At 38.3% G+C, this 16,047-nt stretch overlaps 7 protein-coding genes across 9 annotated transcripts; all 7 read left to right on the forward strand.

Moving 5' to 3' along the window:
- Positions 1–45: 45 nt before the first annotated feature.
- On the forward strand, positions 46–2,496 carry LOC17884718 (serine/threonine protein phosphatase 2A 55 kDa regulatory subunit B' delta isoform). Its single transcript, XM_006290343.2, has 3 exons — positions 46–572; positions 654–1,830; positions 1,915–2,496. The coding sequence occupies exons 2-3, from the start codon at positions 721–723 to the stop codon at positions 2,233–2,235; spliced, it is 1,431 nt and encodes a 476-aa protein (XP_006290405.1). The 5' UTR covers positions 46–572; positions 654–720; the 3' UTR covers positions 2,236–2,496.
- A 102-nt stretch (positions 2,497–2,598) lies between these two features.
- On the forward strand, positions 2,599–4,771 carry LOC17884972 (vinorine synthase). Its single transcript, XM_006292100.2, has 2 exons — positions 2,599–4,043; positions 4,392–4,771. Coding segments are annotated over exons 1-2 (1,344 nt in total). The 5' UTR covers positions 2,599–2,700; the 3' UTR covers positions 4,393–4,771.
- On the forward strand, positions 4,394–4,750 carry LOC17886659 (nucleoside diphosphate kinase 1). The gene has a single exon (XM_023782280.1). It carries the CDS (start codon positions 4,394–4,396, stop codon positions 4,748–4,750), a length of 357 nt encoding a protein of 118 aa, XP_023638048.1.
- Positions 4,772–5,912: 1,141 nt separating the features above from the next.
- On the forward strand, positions 5,913–9,214 carry LOC17887275 (protein WVD2-like 7). 2 transcript variants are annotated; one of them, XM_023782077.1, is made up of 9 exons: positions 5,913–6,105; positions 6,296–6,763; positions 6,853–7,092; positions 7,174–7,722; positions 7,805–7,866; positions 7,968–8,039; positions 8,194–8,296; positions 8,401–8,538; positions 8,625–9,214. In XM_023782077.1, the coding sequence occupies exons 1-9, from the start codon at positions 6,034–6,036 to the stop codon at positions 8,835–8,837; spliced, it is 1,917 nt and encodes a 638-aa protein (XP_023637845.1). In that variant the 5' UTR covers positions 5,913–6,033; the 3' UTR covers positions 8,838–9,214. The 2 variants fall into 2 exon arrangements, with proteins under 2 accessions (XP_023637845.1, XP_023637846.1); XM_023782078.1 differs by having other exon boundaries at positions 8,197–8,296.
- Positions 9,215–9,305: 91 nt separating this feature from the next.
- Positions 9,306–11,083, forward strand: LOC17886430 (peroxiredoxin Q, chloroplastic). The gene is made up of 4 exons (XM_006291761.2): positions 9,306–9,605; positions 10,114–10,251; positions 10,341–10,430; positions 10,519–11,083. Exons 1-4 carry the CDS (start codon positions 9,402–9,404, stop codon positions 10,735–10,737), a joined length of 651 nt encoding a protein of 216 aa, XP_006291823.1. The 5' UTR covers positions 9,306–9,401; the 3' UTR covers positions 10,738–11,083.
- A 323-nt stretch (positions 11,084–11,406) lies between these two features.
- LOC17884691 (probable plastid-lipid-associated protein 4, chloroplastic) lies at positions 11,407–13,229 on the forward strand. 2 transcript variants are annotated; one of them, XM_006291701.2, is made up of 6 exons: positions 11,415–11,929; positions 12,050–12,163; positions 12,266–12,361; positions 12,624–12,698; positions 12,808–12,875; positions 12,968–13,229. In XM_006291701.2, exons 1-6 carry the CDS (start codon positions 11,627–11,629, stop codon positions 13,038–13,040), a joined length of 729 nt encoding a protein of 242 aa, XP_006291763.1. In that variant the 5' UTR covers positions 11,415–11,626; the 3' UTR covers positions 13,041–13,229. The 2 variants fall into 2 exon arrangements, with proteins under 2 accessions (XP_023637850.1, XP_006291763.1); XM_023782082.1 differs by lacking the exon at positions 12,968–13,229 and having other exon boundaries at positions 11,407–11,929; positions 12,808–12,951.
- Positions 13,230–13,349: 120 nt separating this feature from the next.
- LOC111830400 (probable plastid-lipid-associated protein 4, chloroplastic) lies at positions 13,350–15,675 on the forward strand. Its single transcript, XM_023782081.1, has 7 exons — positions 13,350–13,601; positions 13,731–14,334; positions 14,426–14,539; positions 14,638–14,733; positions 15,021–15,095; positions 15,212–15,282; positions 15,365–15,675. Exons 2-7 carry the CDS (start codon positions 14,029–14,031, stop codon positions 15,435–15,437), a joined length of 735 nt encoding a protein of 244 aa, XP_023637849.1. The 5' UTR covers positions 13,350–13,601; positions 13,731–14,028; the 3' UTR covers positions 15,438–15,675.
- The last annotated feature ends 372 nt before the right edge of the window (positions 15,676–16,047 follow it).

A 16,047-nucleotide genomic window follows, 5' to 3' on the forward strand; every position in this document is an offset into this window, starting at 1 on the left:
GGAACTCTCAAAAGATCATAAGCGAGAGACTGGTTTAGTGGTTGGATTTGAATCTTAATGCTGTTGATACATTGGTTATGACTTATTACTAAAACTAAAAACACTGTCGAGATGTTGTTGTTCCTTTCCTTGTGCGGTTAGTGAAATTTTTCTCTGGTCTTAGGGTCTTCTCTCAGTCACCATCCTCTCTTTCTCTCTCTTCTACTCTCTACTCTCTAATCTTTATCCATTCTCTCTCTTCTCTCTAATCTCTATGCCAACGAAGCAATAGCTATGAAAAGCTAAACCCTTTCTTCTTCTTCTTCTTCTTCTGCTGTCTTTGTAGTTCGATTGGCTAGATTACTTGGGTCAGACCCAAGTTTGCTTCTTTCTATGATTCATCAAGTCCAGATCTTGCTTTCCGGGTCCAGAAACGATTCAAGCGCTTCGTTCATGATATAAAGTTACTACCTTTATTTGCTTCTGGGTCATGGTGTTGTCTGCTTTTCGACTTTTGCTTTTGTCTGGATGATTCATAATCTCTGAGATCTAGTAATAAGAGATTATGTTCACAAGAGTTGTACTTATGCGTGGTGAGATGATCTTAGGAGTAGTTCAGTATATTCTTCAATTCGGATTTTGAGTTTCTGAGATCTGACTTTTGCTTTTTTAAGTGATGGAGAGCTAAAGAATCCGATCTGAGCTCTACTCGTTCGAGGAAGTTGACTAAATAGATCGAAGATGTTTAAGCAGATACTTGGGAAGCTTCCAAAGAAACCTTCTGCTAAGTTTTGGGATAATGGTGAATCCCAAACTGCAGATAACAACAGTCAAGGAGGTGATGAAGTTTTGAGTCAGAGATCAAATGGAGATAGCACGGATTGTGTTTCTTTTGATGTATTGCCAAGGTTGAGAGATGTTTCCATCTCTGAGAAGCAGGAACTGTTTCTTAAGAAGCTTAGACTATGTTGTGTAGTGTTTGATTTCGTGGTTGAGCCTCAACAGAACATCAAGGAGAAAGAGATCAAAAGGCAAACACTTCTTGAAGTTGTGGATTATGTTATCTCTTCAGGTAATGGGAAGTTTACTGAATTAGTTATTCAAGAATCTACGAAGATGATTTCGGCGAATCTCTTTAGTAATTCTCATCGACAATGGAAGAGCAAAACACCTGAAGCATTGGATTTGGAAGAAGAAGAAGGATCTCTGAATCCTTCTTGGCCTCACTTGCAGATTGTTTATGAGTTCCTTCTAAGAATCGTCGCATCTCCCAACACAGACCCTAAGATATCCAAGAAATACATCGATCATACATTCGTTCTGAAGCTATTGGATTTGTTTGATTCTGAAGATCCGAGGGAAAGAGAGTATCTGAAAACGATACTTCACAGGATCTACGGGAGGTTTATGGTTCATCGCCCGTTCATCAGGAAAACTATGAACAACATCTTGTATGATTTTATATTCGAGACTGGGAAACACTCAGGAATCGCCGAGTTTCTTGAAGTTCTAGGATCCATCATAAATGGATTCGCTTTACCACTCAAGGAAGAACACAAGCTCTTCCTTACTCGTGTCTTAATTCCTCTACACAAACTGAAATGCTTACCAAATTACCATCAGCAGCTTTCTTACTGCGTTATACAGTTTGTTGAGAAAGATTGTAAGCTGGCGGATACAGTTATTAGAGGGATGTTGAAGTACTGGCCTGTTACTAATAGCTCTAAAGAAATTATGTTCTTGAATGAATTGGAGGAGATATTAGAAGCAACTCAATTAACAGAGTTTGAACGGTGTATGATTCCGCTCTCTCGCCAAATTGCTCAGTGCTTAAGCAGTTCTCACTTTCAGGTAAAGTTCAGAGTTTATTAGGTACACTTGCCTGATTGTTAGATTCTTGAATTGTTCATAAAAATCAACTGCTTGTGTGTTTAGGTAGCGGAACGGGCTTTATACTTATGGAACAACGATCATGTCACTAATTTGGTGAGACAGAACAGCAGAATCATTTTACCAATAGTGTTTCCCGCTTTGGAGAAAAACGGTAGCAGCCATTGGAATCAGGCTGTGAAGAACTTGACCGAGAATGTTCTCAAGGTTTTGTCCGATACAAACCCAGACTTATTCGAAGAATGTTTGCACCAGTTCCAAGAAGATCAGCAAAAAGCTGAAGATACTAAAAAGAAGAATGGAGAAACCTGGAGACAGCTAGAGGAGATTGTTGCCTCAAAAGGACACACATCAATGGCGAAGTAAGAGTTTTTCTACACCTTACCCGATGCAACAACAATCGGTTTATTGTTTTGTTTTGTTTTCTTTTCTTTTCTTTACGCCTGAAAGGTATATACATTTACATTGCTTTGCTTGCTTCAAGTCGCTGGTTTCATCTTCAAGACTAGTTTAATTCAGTTAAACAGTGTGGGATTTTAGCCAAATGTTGTTGTCCTCTTTCAGTTCTTGATTTGTCTGTATACTTCGTTCATGTAAACATCTTGTTATGAAAACAAAAAATTTCTATTGTCTGATGTCACTTAGTTTATAGGTCAAAATAGATTGCTCCAATATTAAAATTTATCTCAATATGCAACGAAAGTTTTGTCCTTTAGTGTACAGAGGATCTATTGGCATTTTCCTGCAAGAATATTTGCCTCTTCTCTGTTAAGTGTTCTGTTACAGCAGGTTTCTTCTTCTAACAAAGAAACAGAAGAAAATCTTTCTGCAATGACTCTTGGTTGGTTTATCTTCAGGAGATTTCACCAGAAATGCTCGATGATAGTCGATGTAACCTCCCGAGATATCATCAAGCCATCTTCTCCCACTCCAAACCACTTAAAGACGTTTAAACTCTCTCTTTTAGAACAGCTCGGTCCAACGATCTTTGGTCCAATGGTTTTCTTCTATTCAGGTAACAACAGAATCAAACCAGCTGAGCAAATACAGAAGCTCAAGCAGTCGTTATCTGAGACTTTAACTCATTTCCACCCTCTTGCTGGGCGGCTCAAAGGCAACGTGAGCATCGATTGTAACGACTCCGGGGTTGATTTCATCGAAGCACAAGTCGATTCACCGCTTTCGAGTCTCCTCCAAGAGCCTTCTTCAGACAGCTTGCAACAACTGATTCCTACATCAGCCGATTCCATAGAGACAAGAACCAAACTGCTTCTTGCTCAAGCGAGTTTCTTTGAATGTGGAAGCATGGCTGTAGGAGTTTGCATCTCACATAAATTTGCTGATGCGACTTCTATCGGTTTATTCATGAAGACATGGGCTGCAATCTCGTCCCGAGGGTCAATCGAAACCGTTGGATCTCCGGTTTTCGACACGGCTAAGATCTTTCCACCTGGAAACTTCTCTGAGACTTCCCCTGCACCAGTGATTGAGCCAGAGATCAAGATGAATCAGACTGTTTCCAAGAGATTCATATTCGATTCTTCGAGTATTCAATCTTTGCAAGCAAAAGCTTCAAGCTTTGAAGTGAACCAACCTACAAGGGTCGAAGCTGTTTCAGCTCTTATATGGAAAACCGCAGTGAAAGCAACAAGAACAGTTTCAGGAACATCGAAACCGTCGATTCTGGCAAACTCGGCTAGCCTACGCTCCCGCCTCTCACCACCATTCACAGAGAACACAATCGGGAACCTGGTGAGCTACTTTGCAGCAAAAGCAGAGGAAGGAATAAACCAGACAAAGCTTCAAACTTTGGTTTCGGAAATACGAAAAGCAAAACAGAGGTTTCAAGAAAACCATGTACCGAAGCTTGTAGGAAACCCAAACGCAACAGAGGTGATCTGTAGCTACCAGAAAGAAGCAGGGGATATGATTGCAAGCGGAGAATTCGATTTCTACATCATCTCGAGTGCTTGTCGGTTCGGTTTGTACGAAATTGATTTCGGTTGGGGGAAACCGGTTTGGGTCGGGATACCTTCGATAAGACAGAAGAGCATCGTGACGCTTCTCGATACGAGAGAAGCTGGTGGAATTGAAGCTTGGGTGAATCTGAATGAACAAGAGATGAAGCTTTTCGAACAAGATAGAGAATTGCTCCAATTCGTTTCCCCGGTTTAGTAAGTAAACCAGATCTATTTGTTGAAATTGGTTTGTTTTACTTTGACTAGCCGTTTGAGGAGGCGACTGAAAAGGTTGAAATTTAAATAACGAATAGTGTGAATGTAATAAAGATAAAATATTAGTGTTGATTACTTTATTAGTACTAATAAGTACAATAACCAATCAAGATCAATATTACAAAACCCTATAAGAAGATCTAAACATACAGTATTTGGCCGCCGCATCGATCATGCAAACATTTGTCATCGAAAATGGAGAAAACATTTGTCATGATCAAGGCCGACGGTGTTTGATTATTTGATTCAGTCAACTGATCTCAGTACGTGGTTTTGATGTACGTACAGGCATGAAGCTGATGAATGTTGAGCGGAGTTTAGCTGAGAAACACTACGAGGACCTGTCTGGGGAGTACTTATTCAGGCGTCTGGTTGATTACATTGTGTCGTCCGGTCCTGTTGTTGCAATGATATGGGAAGGAAAGAATGTTGTGGAGACAGTGAGAGAGATGATTGGTCCGAAAAGACTATCAGAGTGCGGGCAGACAACCATCCGTGGGGAATATGGTATTGACTTAATCAGGAACGTGATCCATGGGAGTGACTCAGTAGTGAGTGCAAGCAAGGAGATTGCATTATGGTTCCCAGAAGGACCTGTCAACTGGGATAAAAAAATCAACAATTATTGGAACAAGTTCGATGATTGATCCGAGAGAACAGAGACATTGAGAAAGAACAAGACACAGATTAAGATATTAGTTAGGAGTCTTCATCTTCAAGGATTCCTCATAAGTCTTCTCTTCCTTTATTCTTGTTTGCTTTTACTTGATAGTCAAGTTGGTTTGGTGATGCAAGTTTCTGTCTTTTGTAAGTTTCTAAACCTATCAAATCATCCTAAGCAGTAAGCACTAAAGCACATACCTATAGATTGTATTTTGAGAAATCACTATCACAATGTTGAGGACACATAGGGAGGAGACATTGATGAACATCCCGGAGACTATCATCCACAATCCTTTTGGTATGGGAATGAATGAAGTAAGGCATGGAGAGGTGTGTCTGTCTAGTGCTGTGGTTTCCATCAGTTTCTGTAATGGTGAAGTGGAGAACTTGAAGTCAGTGGTTCTTGAAGACAATGATGCTCTTGATGAGGTAGTGCATCAAGATTCATATTTATCACATTGCAATTTTATGGCAATGTCTTCAAGAACATCGTGACGCTTCTCGATACGAATGAGCAAGAGATGAAGCTTTTTGAACTAGGTGAAGAATTGTTCCAATTCGTTTCTCTAAATCCAACATTTTCTCCATGTTCTCTGAACATAAAACCGGTTTATTAAGTAAACCAGATCTATTTGTTGAAATTGGTTGGTTTTATCTTGACTAGCCGTTGGGGATTCCACAACAAAATATAGTGAATGTAATAAAATAAAATATTTATTTCTCTTGAAAAATCACTTTGTCTACTTTATAGTATGATATAATAATTTTAAAACTTAAAAGTAATTTTAAATTTATTCCCTGTTAAAAAATTAAAAATATGAAACAAGATTTTGTCATATATTTTCATAAAGACACTTTTCAAAAAAATTTAGCATTTTCTATAATTTATTAACTTAGCATTAAAAATAAAAATTTAACTTGGAGCACACTCTCATAAATCAATACTAAAAGGCAAATATAGTGTTTATTACTAGGCTAATATATTTTTAAAAGAGAAATACAATAATTACCACATCAAAAACACTAAAAATAGTTTAAAAATACCACACATAGGAATTGTAGCTATAAATTAATAATATATTATACCACTTTTAGATGAAATTGTTTCCTATATATGACGTAATAAAAAAATGGAAGTGGCCGTTGGGGAAATTTAAATCAAAAGCTTTGAGTTCGGACCTACTTTGAGATTTGCAGCCGAAGCTAATAAAGATTTTAGTTTCAGTTTCTTAGATTAGGGCTTTTGGATCTCTCGAGATAAACAAAAATGGGTGAATCAATCTGTCTTGTGAGATCTTTCTCGCAACCTGCAGAGTTCTCAGCTCATGAAACCAACGAGGTCAGTTTTTTTCTTAAAGATTTGATTTTTCCGTACTCGATTCGTGTTCATCTCTGATTTTTTTGATTTGTCAAGATTCAAGATTTAGGAAGATACAATCTTGGATTTAGGGTTTGATTATAGATGCAAATCTTGAATTTGAAGTTTCTGGGAAGAGGGTTTTTGAGATTTGGGTTTTTGGGTTTTCCAGGTGGTTCCTCGTCGTGTTCTTACGGAGTCAGTATCGTTTGGTAGATTTGCGAATGAGACTTTATCGTGGGAGAAATGGTCAGCTTTTACTCAGAATCGTTACTTGGAAGAGGTTGAGAGGTTTACTAAACCTGGTTCTGTTGCTCAGAAGAAAGCTTTTTTTGAAGCTCATTTCAAGAGCCGAGCTGCTGGGAGAGTAGTAACACAGACGAAGAAGATCGAAGAAGTAAAGGTTAATAGAACCAGTGATGATGAGATTGTATGTGATGAAGTACCAAAAGATATTCTTGTTGATTCAGAAGTAGTGGTGGGTAATGGTATGAGCATGGATGAAGTAAGGCATGGAGAGGTGTCTACTGCTGAGGTTGATTCTGTTGTTCCATCCGTTCCTCTAATTATTGATGTTAAAACTGGTGAAGTGGAGAACTTGAAGTCAGTGATTGTTCCTGAAGACAATGCTCTGGATGAGGTAATGCATCAAAATTCAAAATTCATATTTTTTTCACAGTGCAATTACATGTCTTGTATCTCTCTAATCGTCCATGGCATTTTTTTCAGGAGAATTCTACTTCATTGAGTAAAGAAAGACGTCCTAGTTCTTCCGGATCCAAGGCGTGCACTAGAAAATTGTCATCCTCAAGTAGTAAAAGGTCAATTAGTGTATCCAAGAACCTAAGCAGATCCCCTCCTGAACCCGTTCACATGTCTATCAGCTGTGCTCCTGCTGGTAATACCGCCAAAACAATTGTCCAGATTCATCAAAACGGTTCTAGAAGCAGTACTATTGTTAATGATAAGGTAATGCATCAAACTTCATATTTATCACATGGAAATTCCATGTTTTGTATCTCTCTAAACGTCAATGGCAATCTTTTTCAGGAGAATTCTACTTTGTTGAGCAAAGAAAGACGTCCTAGCTCTTCCGGATCGAAGGTCTGCATTACAAGTTCAAAACTGGAACCTTCAGTTGTTATTGGACTGAATCATTCACTTAAGAACACTAGAAAAGAGTCATCCTCAAGTAGTACAAGGTCAACTAGTGTATCGAAGAAGCAGAGCAGATCACCTCCTGAACCCTTTCACATGTCTATCAGCTGTGCTCCTTCTGGTAATACTGATAAAAAGATTGTTGAGATGCCTCAAAACGGTTGTAGAAGCAGTACTATTGCTAAGGGTGCAGGGAAAGCAGACAAGAAGAAGAGGTCAGTTCCAATCTCAGTTCATATGTCACTCAACTTTGCGCCTTCTGCCCGTCAGGCGACCAAAACAATCCCAAAAAAACTGGCAAGAAAGTCCACTACACAGGAAACAACTTCATCAAATGCTAGAAACAGTGGTAACGAGCCAACGGGAGTGCCAAAAAGCCGCAAAAGACCATTGCCTCGAACATCCAAAGAAGGTTCTAAAACTGCAAAATGTTCAACCAGTGTAATTCTCTTCCCAAGTTTCTCCCTTTTAATGCGTATATCCCAGGCACGTATGCTTAGACTAACTCTTTCATATCTTGTAGGCTTCTGCTGCCAGGTTACCTGAACTTCCTCCTCCCAAGAACGAGCTATCAGAAAACAAAAGGTTACCAATCCACCCATTTTTAACAACATTGATAACTTCATACCATTACTTACTAAGTTACTATATGAACCTGATGATTAACATAATTTTTTTAATTACAGGAAAAAATTATCTGCAGAGAGTTCATTTTCATGCAAAGTACCCAACAATGTGCAAAGACAACCTTCTGTTGGGTAAGCGTTTGAAGTACTTATAACCCTCTTAGAGAAAACTATCTATCTTATATTACTTACTTCCATGACTTGAGTTGGTTTATCGAAAGTATTTGTGCTGGTTGTCTTATTTATGTTGAAATAAGATGGGATGTTTTTGTCTAATGCCCTGCAGCAGTGAAAATCTTTCGACTCATAGCAGAACCAAATCAAGGTCTGTCACTGTATCTTCTCCCTTCGTCTTCAGAAGTGATGAAAGGGCTGAAAGGAGGAAAGAGGTAGAACTATAGACGACCCCCCTTTTATTTCTCTTTCAGATCAGAGGACTTATATAGAACTATAGTTTAATAAAGCTCTCTTTTGCTGTGGCTGTCTCTGTTAGTTCTTCAAGAAACTACAGGAACAGAACAAGAAAGAGGATGCTGTAAAGGAGCAATTGTCATGTGTCTTCAAGGCAAATCAAAACACTCACGTAGCATCTGAAGAACACAAGAAGAACCCGCAAGTTGGTTGTTTTCAGGTAAACTAAAAAGCTTGTTATAAGACTCAAGTTGTCATAGTTTTGAGTACTGAATCTTTGATGTATGACATAATAATTATGAGCAGGTACCACTGATAAGCATGACTTCACCAAGATTCTGCAGGAACCAAACTTCAGGAACTGTTCAAACTCCTCATAAAGCTTCCTCAACGAAAATAATTTACACCAAAAAAACAGTCATGGAAAAGCTCAAAGGCTGCAAGATTCATCCCTCCTCCAAATCGCTGGCAAAGATCAAAACTCAAGAGAATTTGTCTCCTAATGTCTTGTGGCAGTAAGGTACATACATCAGAGATAAACCCAGTTAATCATTTCTTCAACAGCTGATATGAAACACACTTGACGATAATAGTAGAGATTCAGCTTTTCACGTTGAAGATTTCGAAAGTTTTGTCCTTTCAGCTCGTAATCTCATCTCAAGCTTATGATATAGGTAACTAGCGCTTGATTCATCTCGTAAAACACAAGCTTCAAAGAGCTTTGTAGAATATGTAGAACTATGTACTCTTCATATAACTATGTGCTCAATATTCTGTAGTGTCAATCTTGTACCAGTGTTGTATACATGGAGATTTGAAATAAAGAAAGCTATTGGTGGTCTAAAAGCTCTCAATTTTAATGGTTCTTCCTCATAGAAAGGAAGAGCAGCAAAGCTATCATTTTTACATTTGTTTTAAAAACGACACCGTAATATGTGATGTTGTGCTGTTGTGGTGTGGGCCTCTCGTTTCAGGGGAGAGAGAAAAATCTTATCTCTGTCGACTGTGGTGTTGTGATGTTTCTCTATCTTTCATCTTTTTTGCACTTCAAAGTGGTGAGAGACGTCCAGGTTGAGAAGAAAAATGGCGGCTTGTTCTTCTTCTTTCACTTTCTGTAGTCACACCACAATTCACTCTCTCGCTCAGAGAAAGACCCTTGTCACCAAAACCCAATTTTCAGTTCCCACCAAATCATCAGAATCTAACTTCTTTGGCTCCAGACTCTCTCACTCCTCCTATATCTCTCCACTCTCGTCATCTTCTCTCAAAGGCGGAATCTTTGCCAAGGTACATTTCACTAATCTTGCATTGGTATATTGTTTGCTACAATTGGATTAACTAGTTCTGGGGATGAGCTTCTTTGTTAGACCAATGCTGTTTTGGAACTTAAGGTTTAAATGCTGCTGTATTCTGCCAATGGTTTATATATGTTATTGAGCAAGCATTAGCAAGACAATATCTTTCACTGATTATGCAGTTCTCTTTTATATGATACTGTACGATTAGAAGAATCAAATTCTCGGTTTTGCATGCTACTGAAAAGAGAATCTTGAGATGTAAACTGAAACCTATTTGTGGTTGAGAACACATACAATGTAAAAATTGAGTATTTTGGGTCTGAATCTGAATGCTATGATGATAGATTTTCAGGAATATTATCTCTCGGTATGGTGCAGAATCAGAGAAAGTTGTAAACTCTGTCTGCTCTAGAGAGAAAGACCCATTTGACTTAAGCTGATTGGGCGATCTTTGAACTCTCTTAAACTTTCTCTTTGTCATGTTTGGTGGACAACAGGTTAACAAGGGACAGGCTGCACCAGACTTCACATTAAAGGATCAGAATGGAAAGCCTGTGAGCCTCAAAAAGTATAAAGGGAAGCCTGTTGTTCTCTACTTCTACCCTGCAGATGAAACCCCTGGCTGCACCAAACAGGTCTTTAATTTTTACTTATGTCTCTTTTACGCATTCATTGCGCTTATTTAGTGTTGTTAAATGTAAATGATTTCACATGTATACAACAGGCTTGTGCTTTCAGAGATTCTTACGAGAAATTCAAGAAGGCCGGCGCAGAAGTCATTGGCATTAGTGGTGATGACTCTGCTTCTCACAAGGTACATACATCAAAATTTCTGGTTTTTTAGTAAACCCCATTTCATTTCCGGGTCTTATAGAGGGTGTGGGACTTTAAACATTTTGCAGGCATTTGCGAGCAAATACAAACTACCTTACACATTGCTAAGCGATGAAGGAAATAAGGTGAGGAAAGATTGGGGTGTGCCTGGAGACCTGTTTGGAGCATTGCCAGGGAGACAGACTTACGTTCTTGACAAAAACGGTGTTGTTCAGCTCATCTACAACAACCAATTCCAGCCTGAGAAACACATTGACGAGACCTTGAAGTTCCTCAAAGCTGCTTGATCGTTCTCTCTTTCTCTTCTTTTTCTTGTCTCTTCTTCCATGCATGTCTCATGTCTGGCTCCCTGACCTTCCTATATTATTTCTGTTAATTATGGATTTTCAATAATACAAAGTTAAACAAAGATCACAACCGGAGAAGGATTTATTCAAGAGTAGTTAAAGTGATGCTAGGAGTTTGTTGGTTCTGTTGAAACAGAGTTGGTTATTGTTTGTTGAGTTCTGCCTTGTGGCCCTGTGTGTATACTTAAGTCTCTCGTTTCCATTGTGTACGCATCACTCTCTTTCTCCTGCATCCTACACTCTGCAGTAGTGAATCTTTTGTAACTCCTTGTGGAAACTTAGAATCCTCTAGTTGTTTGAGATCTTCGTAAAGATTCCGCTTTTAACGGTTGAAGATTTCAAAACTTTTTTCCTTTCAGCTCGTTCGTAAATCATTCAAACTAAATAACACAATTCAAGGAGCTGTGTAGAATATAATAGTCTTCACATATTTGTGCAATAGTTTTGTAGTCTCTCTCTTGTAACATCTTGTTTAATTTAAAATTTAAATGATCCCTTTCTCATTCTGTTTGTTTCTTGATTTTAGTAATGTCAGGAAGAAAGGTAGAGCCTTTGGACAGTTTCAAGAAATGGCAAAGCTCTCCTTTTTACATTTGTTTTGAAACGACGCCGTAATGAATCGGAAACGACGAGAGCCTCTTGTTTCATAGGAGAGAGAGAAAAATCTTATCTTTGCGACTGTGGTGGCGTTGTCAGCCATGGCAAAGACAGAGCCACGATCTCTCTCTTCTTTCTTCTTCTGTTCTGTGTACATTCAAATAGAGTCTCTCTGAAACGAAGCAGCGACTCTTACAAGTTCATTAGAGAAGTCTTGTCCTGTTTTGATTCCATGGCTTTACCTTCGTGCTTAAAGACTGCAGTTCCGATGTCTCCGACCACCGGATTTAATCTTTCCGGCAGTCTTATGAAGTCGGACAGTGGCTTTGCCGTTCCGACAAGGCTACAGAGCATCCGGAAAGGTGATCGAGAAAGATTGAGAATCCAAGCTGTTTTCAGCTTTCCTCCTGCGTTTTTGACTAGAAATGGTCGAGCTGAGAAGCAGAAACAGCTCAAACAAGATCTTCTTGAAGCCATTGCACCTCTCGAACGTGGTGCTACGGCCTCGCCTGATGATCAGCTTCGCATTGATGAGGTTCTTGATTTCTCTTCCTCGTGGGAACCAATATGGTCTTGAGAATAGATTTGGTACATTAGGGTCTTGAGAATGTGATTAAGAAACAATTCTGAGTGACTTTTGTTTGCATGGAGACAGTTAGCACGTAAGGTGGAAGCAGTAAACCCAACGAAGCAGCCTCTGAAGTCTGATTTGGTCAATGGGAAATGGGAGCTCATTTACACAACCTCTGCTTCGATTTTGCAGGCAAAGGTTTGAGCTTCTAATCTGTGAAACTTGTCTTACTTTTGTTGTGTCTATGTTTGGTTTTTGGCTTGTTATGTCAGTCTCTTTATTTCTTGAACAATGCAACAGAAACCAAGGTTCTTAAGATCTATAACAAACTACCAATCTATCAATGTGGATACACTAAAGGTGCAAAACATGGAGACTTGGCCTTTCTATAACTCGGTAAAGTTTCAAACTGCTGAATTCTCTTTTTGTACTATTTGCACAACTAGGTTTTCGTTGTGTAAGATCATATACATACTAAGCTCCTTTTTCTAACCAATCCATGTTATCCATTTGCTATAAATCTTCGAGATGTGCAAAAGTTTGTAGACTTTGTCACATATATGTATGATCACGTCCCATTGTGGCTAACAAGCTCAAGAACAGACTTTTGGTAAATATTTGTAAAGTGAGTCTCATATATTATACAATGTTTTCCTAGGTAACTGGAGACTTGACACCCCTCAATACAAAGAAGGTTGCTGTGAAACTACAAGTGTTTAAAATTCTCGGCTTTGTAAGTACACCAAAACTCTTGCTGTTATATGTGCGTGTGTGTCTATAAGAGAACCTATACTGATTGAGACACCATATACTTGTTTTGCTGATTGGTGTTTGTTGTGCAGATTCCTGTAAAAGCACCTGATAACGCTCGCGGTGAACTAGAGATTACCTATGTGGACGAGGAACTACGGTCTGTAGTGAATGATAGTTTTCGTTTTCATGTTTTTATAAACAAATATCCAAAACGTTTGAATCTTAAAACGTAGTTTTATTTTTTTGCAGGTTATCAAGAGGTGACAAAGGAAACTTGTTTATATTGAAGATGTTCGATCCAACTTATAGAATCCCTCTTTGATCTATCAAAACTTGGTTCCGAGCCATCATACATACCCTGTTGCTTGTTGTGTGTCTCTTCATCATGTATGTAATCTAACATTAAAAAAAAAACTAATAAGAGGGAGAAAAAAGAGACGAGCTTTTGTCAATGTTTCAACTTGTTCTAATCGACATTACACTAATCAAATAAAAAGCTCAAAACTTTGGATTGTCAGGATAAAATCAGAAAAGAACTCATGTTCTTCTCTGTTGGAAAAGGGGGTTATTCTAGATTCTAATTTGGATCACAATGTTACAATAAAAATTTGGTTTTTTCCACTTTCATGTTGTCTGTTTCTCTGATAAACGGCGTCGTGTGAAGATTGGGAGACACAAACCTCTCGTTTCAGAGTTTGTCGTCAAAGATGGGGAGACACTTTCTTCTTCCTTCCTTCTTCCTCGTGAAACTCTTTATTTGTTTTTTTTAGGAAACAGAGTCACTATGAATCGGCGCATTATACTTTAGAGTCTCTGATGAGTTTCATCGCTCTGCAATCTTGGAACAGAGGAGGTTCAACTTCTATCCATTACCTTCCTCCAGGTATGTAAGTTAGATACCTAACTCGATAATTATCATAAATTCTGATTATTCTACAAAGATTCTGAATCTTGATTTGGTTAAACTATAAAAAAACAAATGAATTCTAACTGTTGTCTTTCTTGATTTTAGTATAGGGAAGAAAGGTAGAGCCTTTGGATCAATTGTGGAAAATGGGAAAGTTCTCCTTTTTACTTTGCTTCAACGACGCCGTAATGAGTCGGAAACGACGAGGGCCTCTCGTTTCACAGAATTGAAAAGTCTTATCTTTTGACTTGCGGTGGTGTGTCTTATCAGCCATGGCAAAGAGGAGAACGATCTCTCTCTTTTTCCTCCTTCTTATGTGCCTGTCTATAAACAGAGTCTCCCTGAAACGAAACCCGACTCTTAAAAACTCCATTGGAAAAGCTTTTGTCCTGTTTTGATATCCATGGCTATACCTCCTTGCTTAAAGACTGGAGTTTTGAAGTCTCCGGCCATCGGATTTAATCTTACCGGCAGTCTTATGAAGTCGGAAGACAGTGGCTTTGCCGTTCCGACAAAGTCAAAGAGTATTCGAAAAGTTGATCGGGAAAGATTGAGAATCCAAGCTGTTTTCAGCTTTCCTCCTGTGTTTCTGACAAAAAAGGGTCGAGCCGAGAAGCAGAAACAGCTCAAACAGGAACTTCTTGAAGCCATTGAGCCTCTTGAACGTGGTGCCACCGCCACGCCTGATGATCAGCTTCGGATTGATCAGGTTTTTAATCTCTCTTGTTGTGGGAACGATTAGGGTCTAGAAAATGTGACTGAGAGACTAATCTGAGTGATTTTTGTTTGAATCGTGACAGTTAGCACGTAAGGTGGAGGCAGTAAACCCAACCAAAGAGCCTCTGAAGTCTGATTTAATCAATGGGAAATGGGAGCTCATTTACACAACCTCTGCTTTACGTTTGCAAGCAAAGGTTAGAACTTGTAATCTTTGAAACTTGTGGTGTTGTTTTGTATATGTTTTTTCTTGGCTTGTTGTGTCATTTTCTCTGTCTCTTTGACAATGTAACAGAAACCAAGGTTCTTAAGATCAATAACCAACTACCAATCTATAAATATGGACACACTAAAGGTGCAAACCATGGAGACTTGGCCTTTCTATAACTCGGTAAAGTTTCAAACCGCTGAATTCTCACCAATTTCACAAGTAGGTTTGAGTTGTGTAATGCCATCTACGAAGCTCTTTTGCTATAAATGTTCAATATATAGAAAAATTTGTGAATTTGTCACATATGTGTATGATCACGTTCCATATGTGGCTGACTAGGCAAGAACAAAGGACTGATACCAAAGTCAAATCATCAGTTTTAGCGTCATCTTTGGAGAGTAGTATTCTGTTAGCAGAATTTGTAAAATTAGACTCATATATTATTGCAAACTACAATGTTTTTCTAGGTAACTGGAGACTTGAAACCCCTCAATTCAAAGAAGGCTGTTGTGAAACTCCAAGTGTATAAGATTCTTGGATTTGTAAGTATACCAAAACTCTTGCTTCTGTATATGTGTGTGCGTGCTATAAGAGAAACTGTACTGATTCATACAACATATACTTCTTTTACTGATTAGTGTTTGTGGTTGCTGTGCAGATTCCTGTAAAAGCACCTAATGATAGTGTACGCGGTGAACTAGAGGTTACCTATGTGGACGAGGAACTACGGTCAGTAGTGAATGATAGTTTTCATTTTCAATGGAACAGGCAAACAACACAATGAATCTTAAAACAATGTTCTTTTTTACAGGATATCAAGGGGTAAAGGCAACTTGTTGTTTATATTGAAGATGTTCGATCCCACTTATCGGATCCCTCTCTGATCGAAAATATGGTTCTGAGCCATCATACATAGATTTATTTTAGATTACACATGAAGAGAGATAGAAAAAGACGAGCTTTTGTAAACGTTTCAACTTGTTCTGATTGAAATAAAGAAAGAAAGGATCCATGTATCTTTATTGAAAAATGGGTTACTGTAAGCAATACAAATTTGGGTGTGTTTTTTTTTTCCTTGTGTGTGTTTGTTATCAAAGATAGTCTTGAGGCGATTACTTCTTCGTTCTTCCTTGTGAACTCTTCTAACAGATGATCTAATTGTCTTATTTTTTTTTTAAATCTTTAGGGTATAAATTTTGATGCAATCACATAAATAACTAAGAAGAGCGTCTCAACAAAGTAAAAGGATATAACAGTAAGAAATGTTACTTCAAAAGGACTCCATTGATGTTATTTTGTATCCTTTTGAGAGTTTCGGTTTTTTTTAGTGATTCTAGCATTAGCATCTAACTCACCAACCTAGCTGCATTTAAGGCTATCAATAACTTCTTTCTTTTCATGTCAACAACCAAGACTTCAATATAGATTTTGACAACATTTTGGTTGGTAACATGTAAATCGATAACACATACTAACATGTCACCTAATTAGAAT

The sequence above is a fragment of the Capsella rubella genome, unplaced genomic scaffold (assembly GCF_000375325.1).
Source record: "Capsella rubella cultivar Monte Gargano unplaced genomic scaffold, Caprub1_0 scaffold_5, whole genome shotgun sequence".
Lineage (NCBI taxonomy): Eukaryota > Viridiplantae > Streptophyta > Magnoliopsida > Brassicales > Brassicaceae > Capsella > Capsella rubella.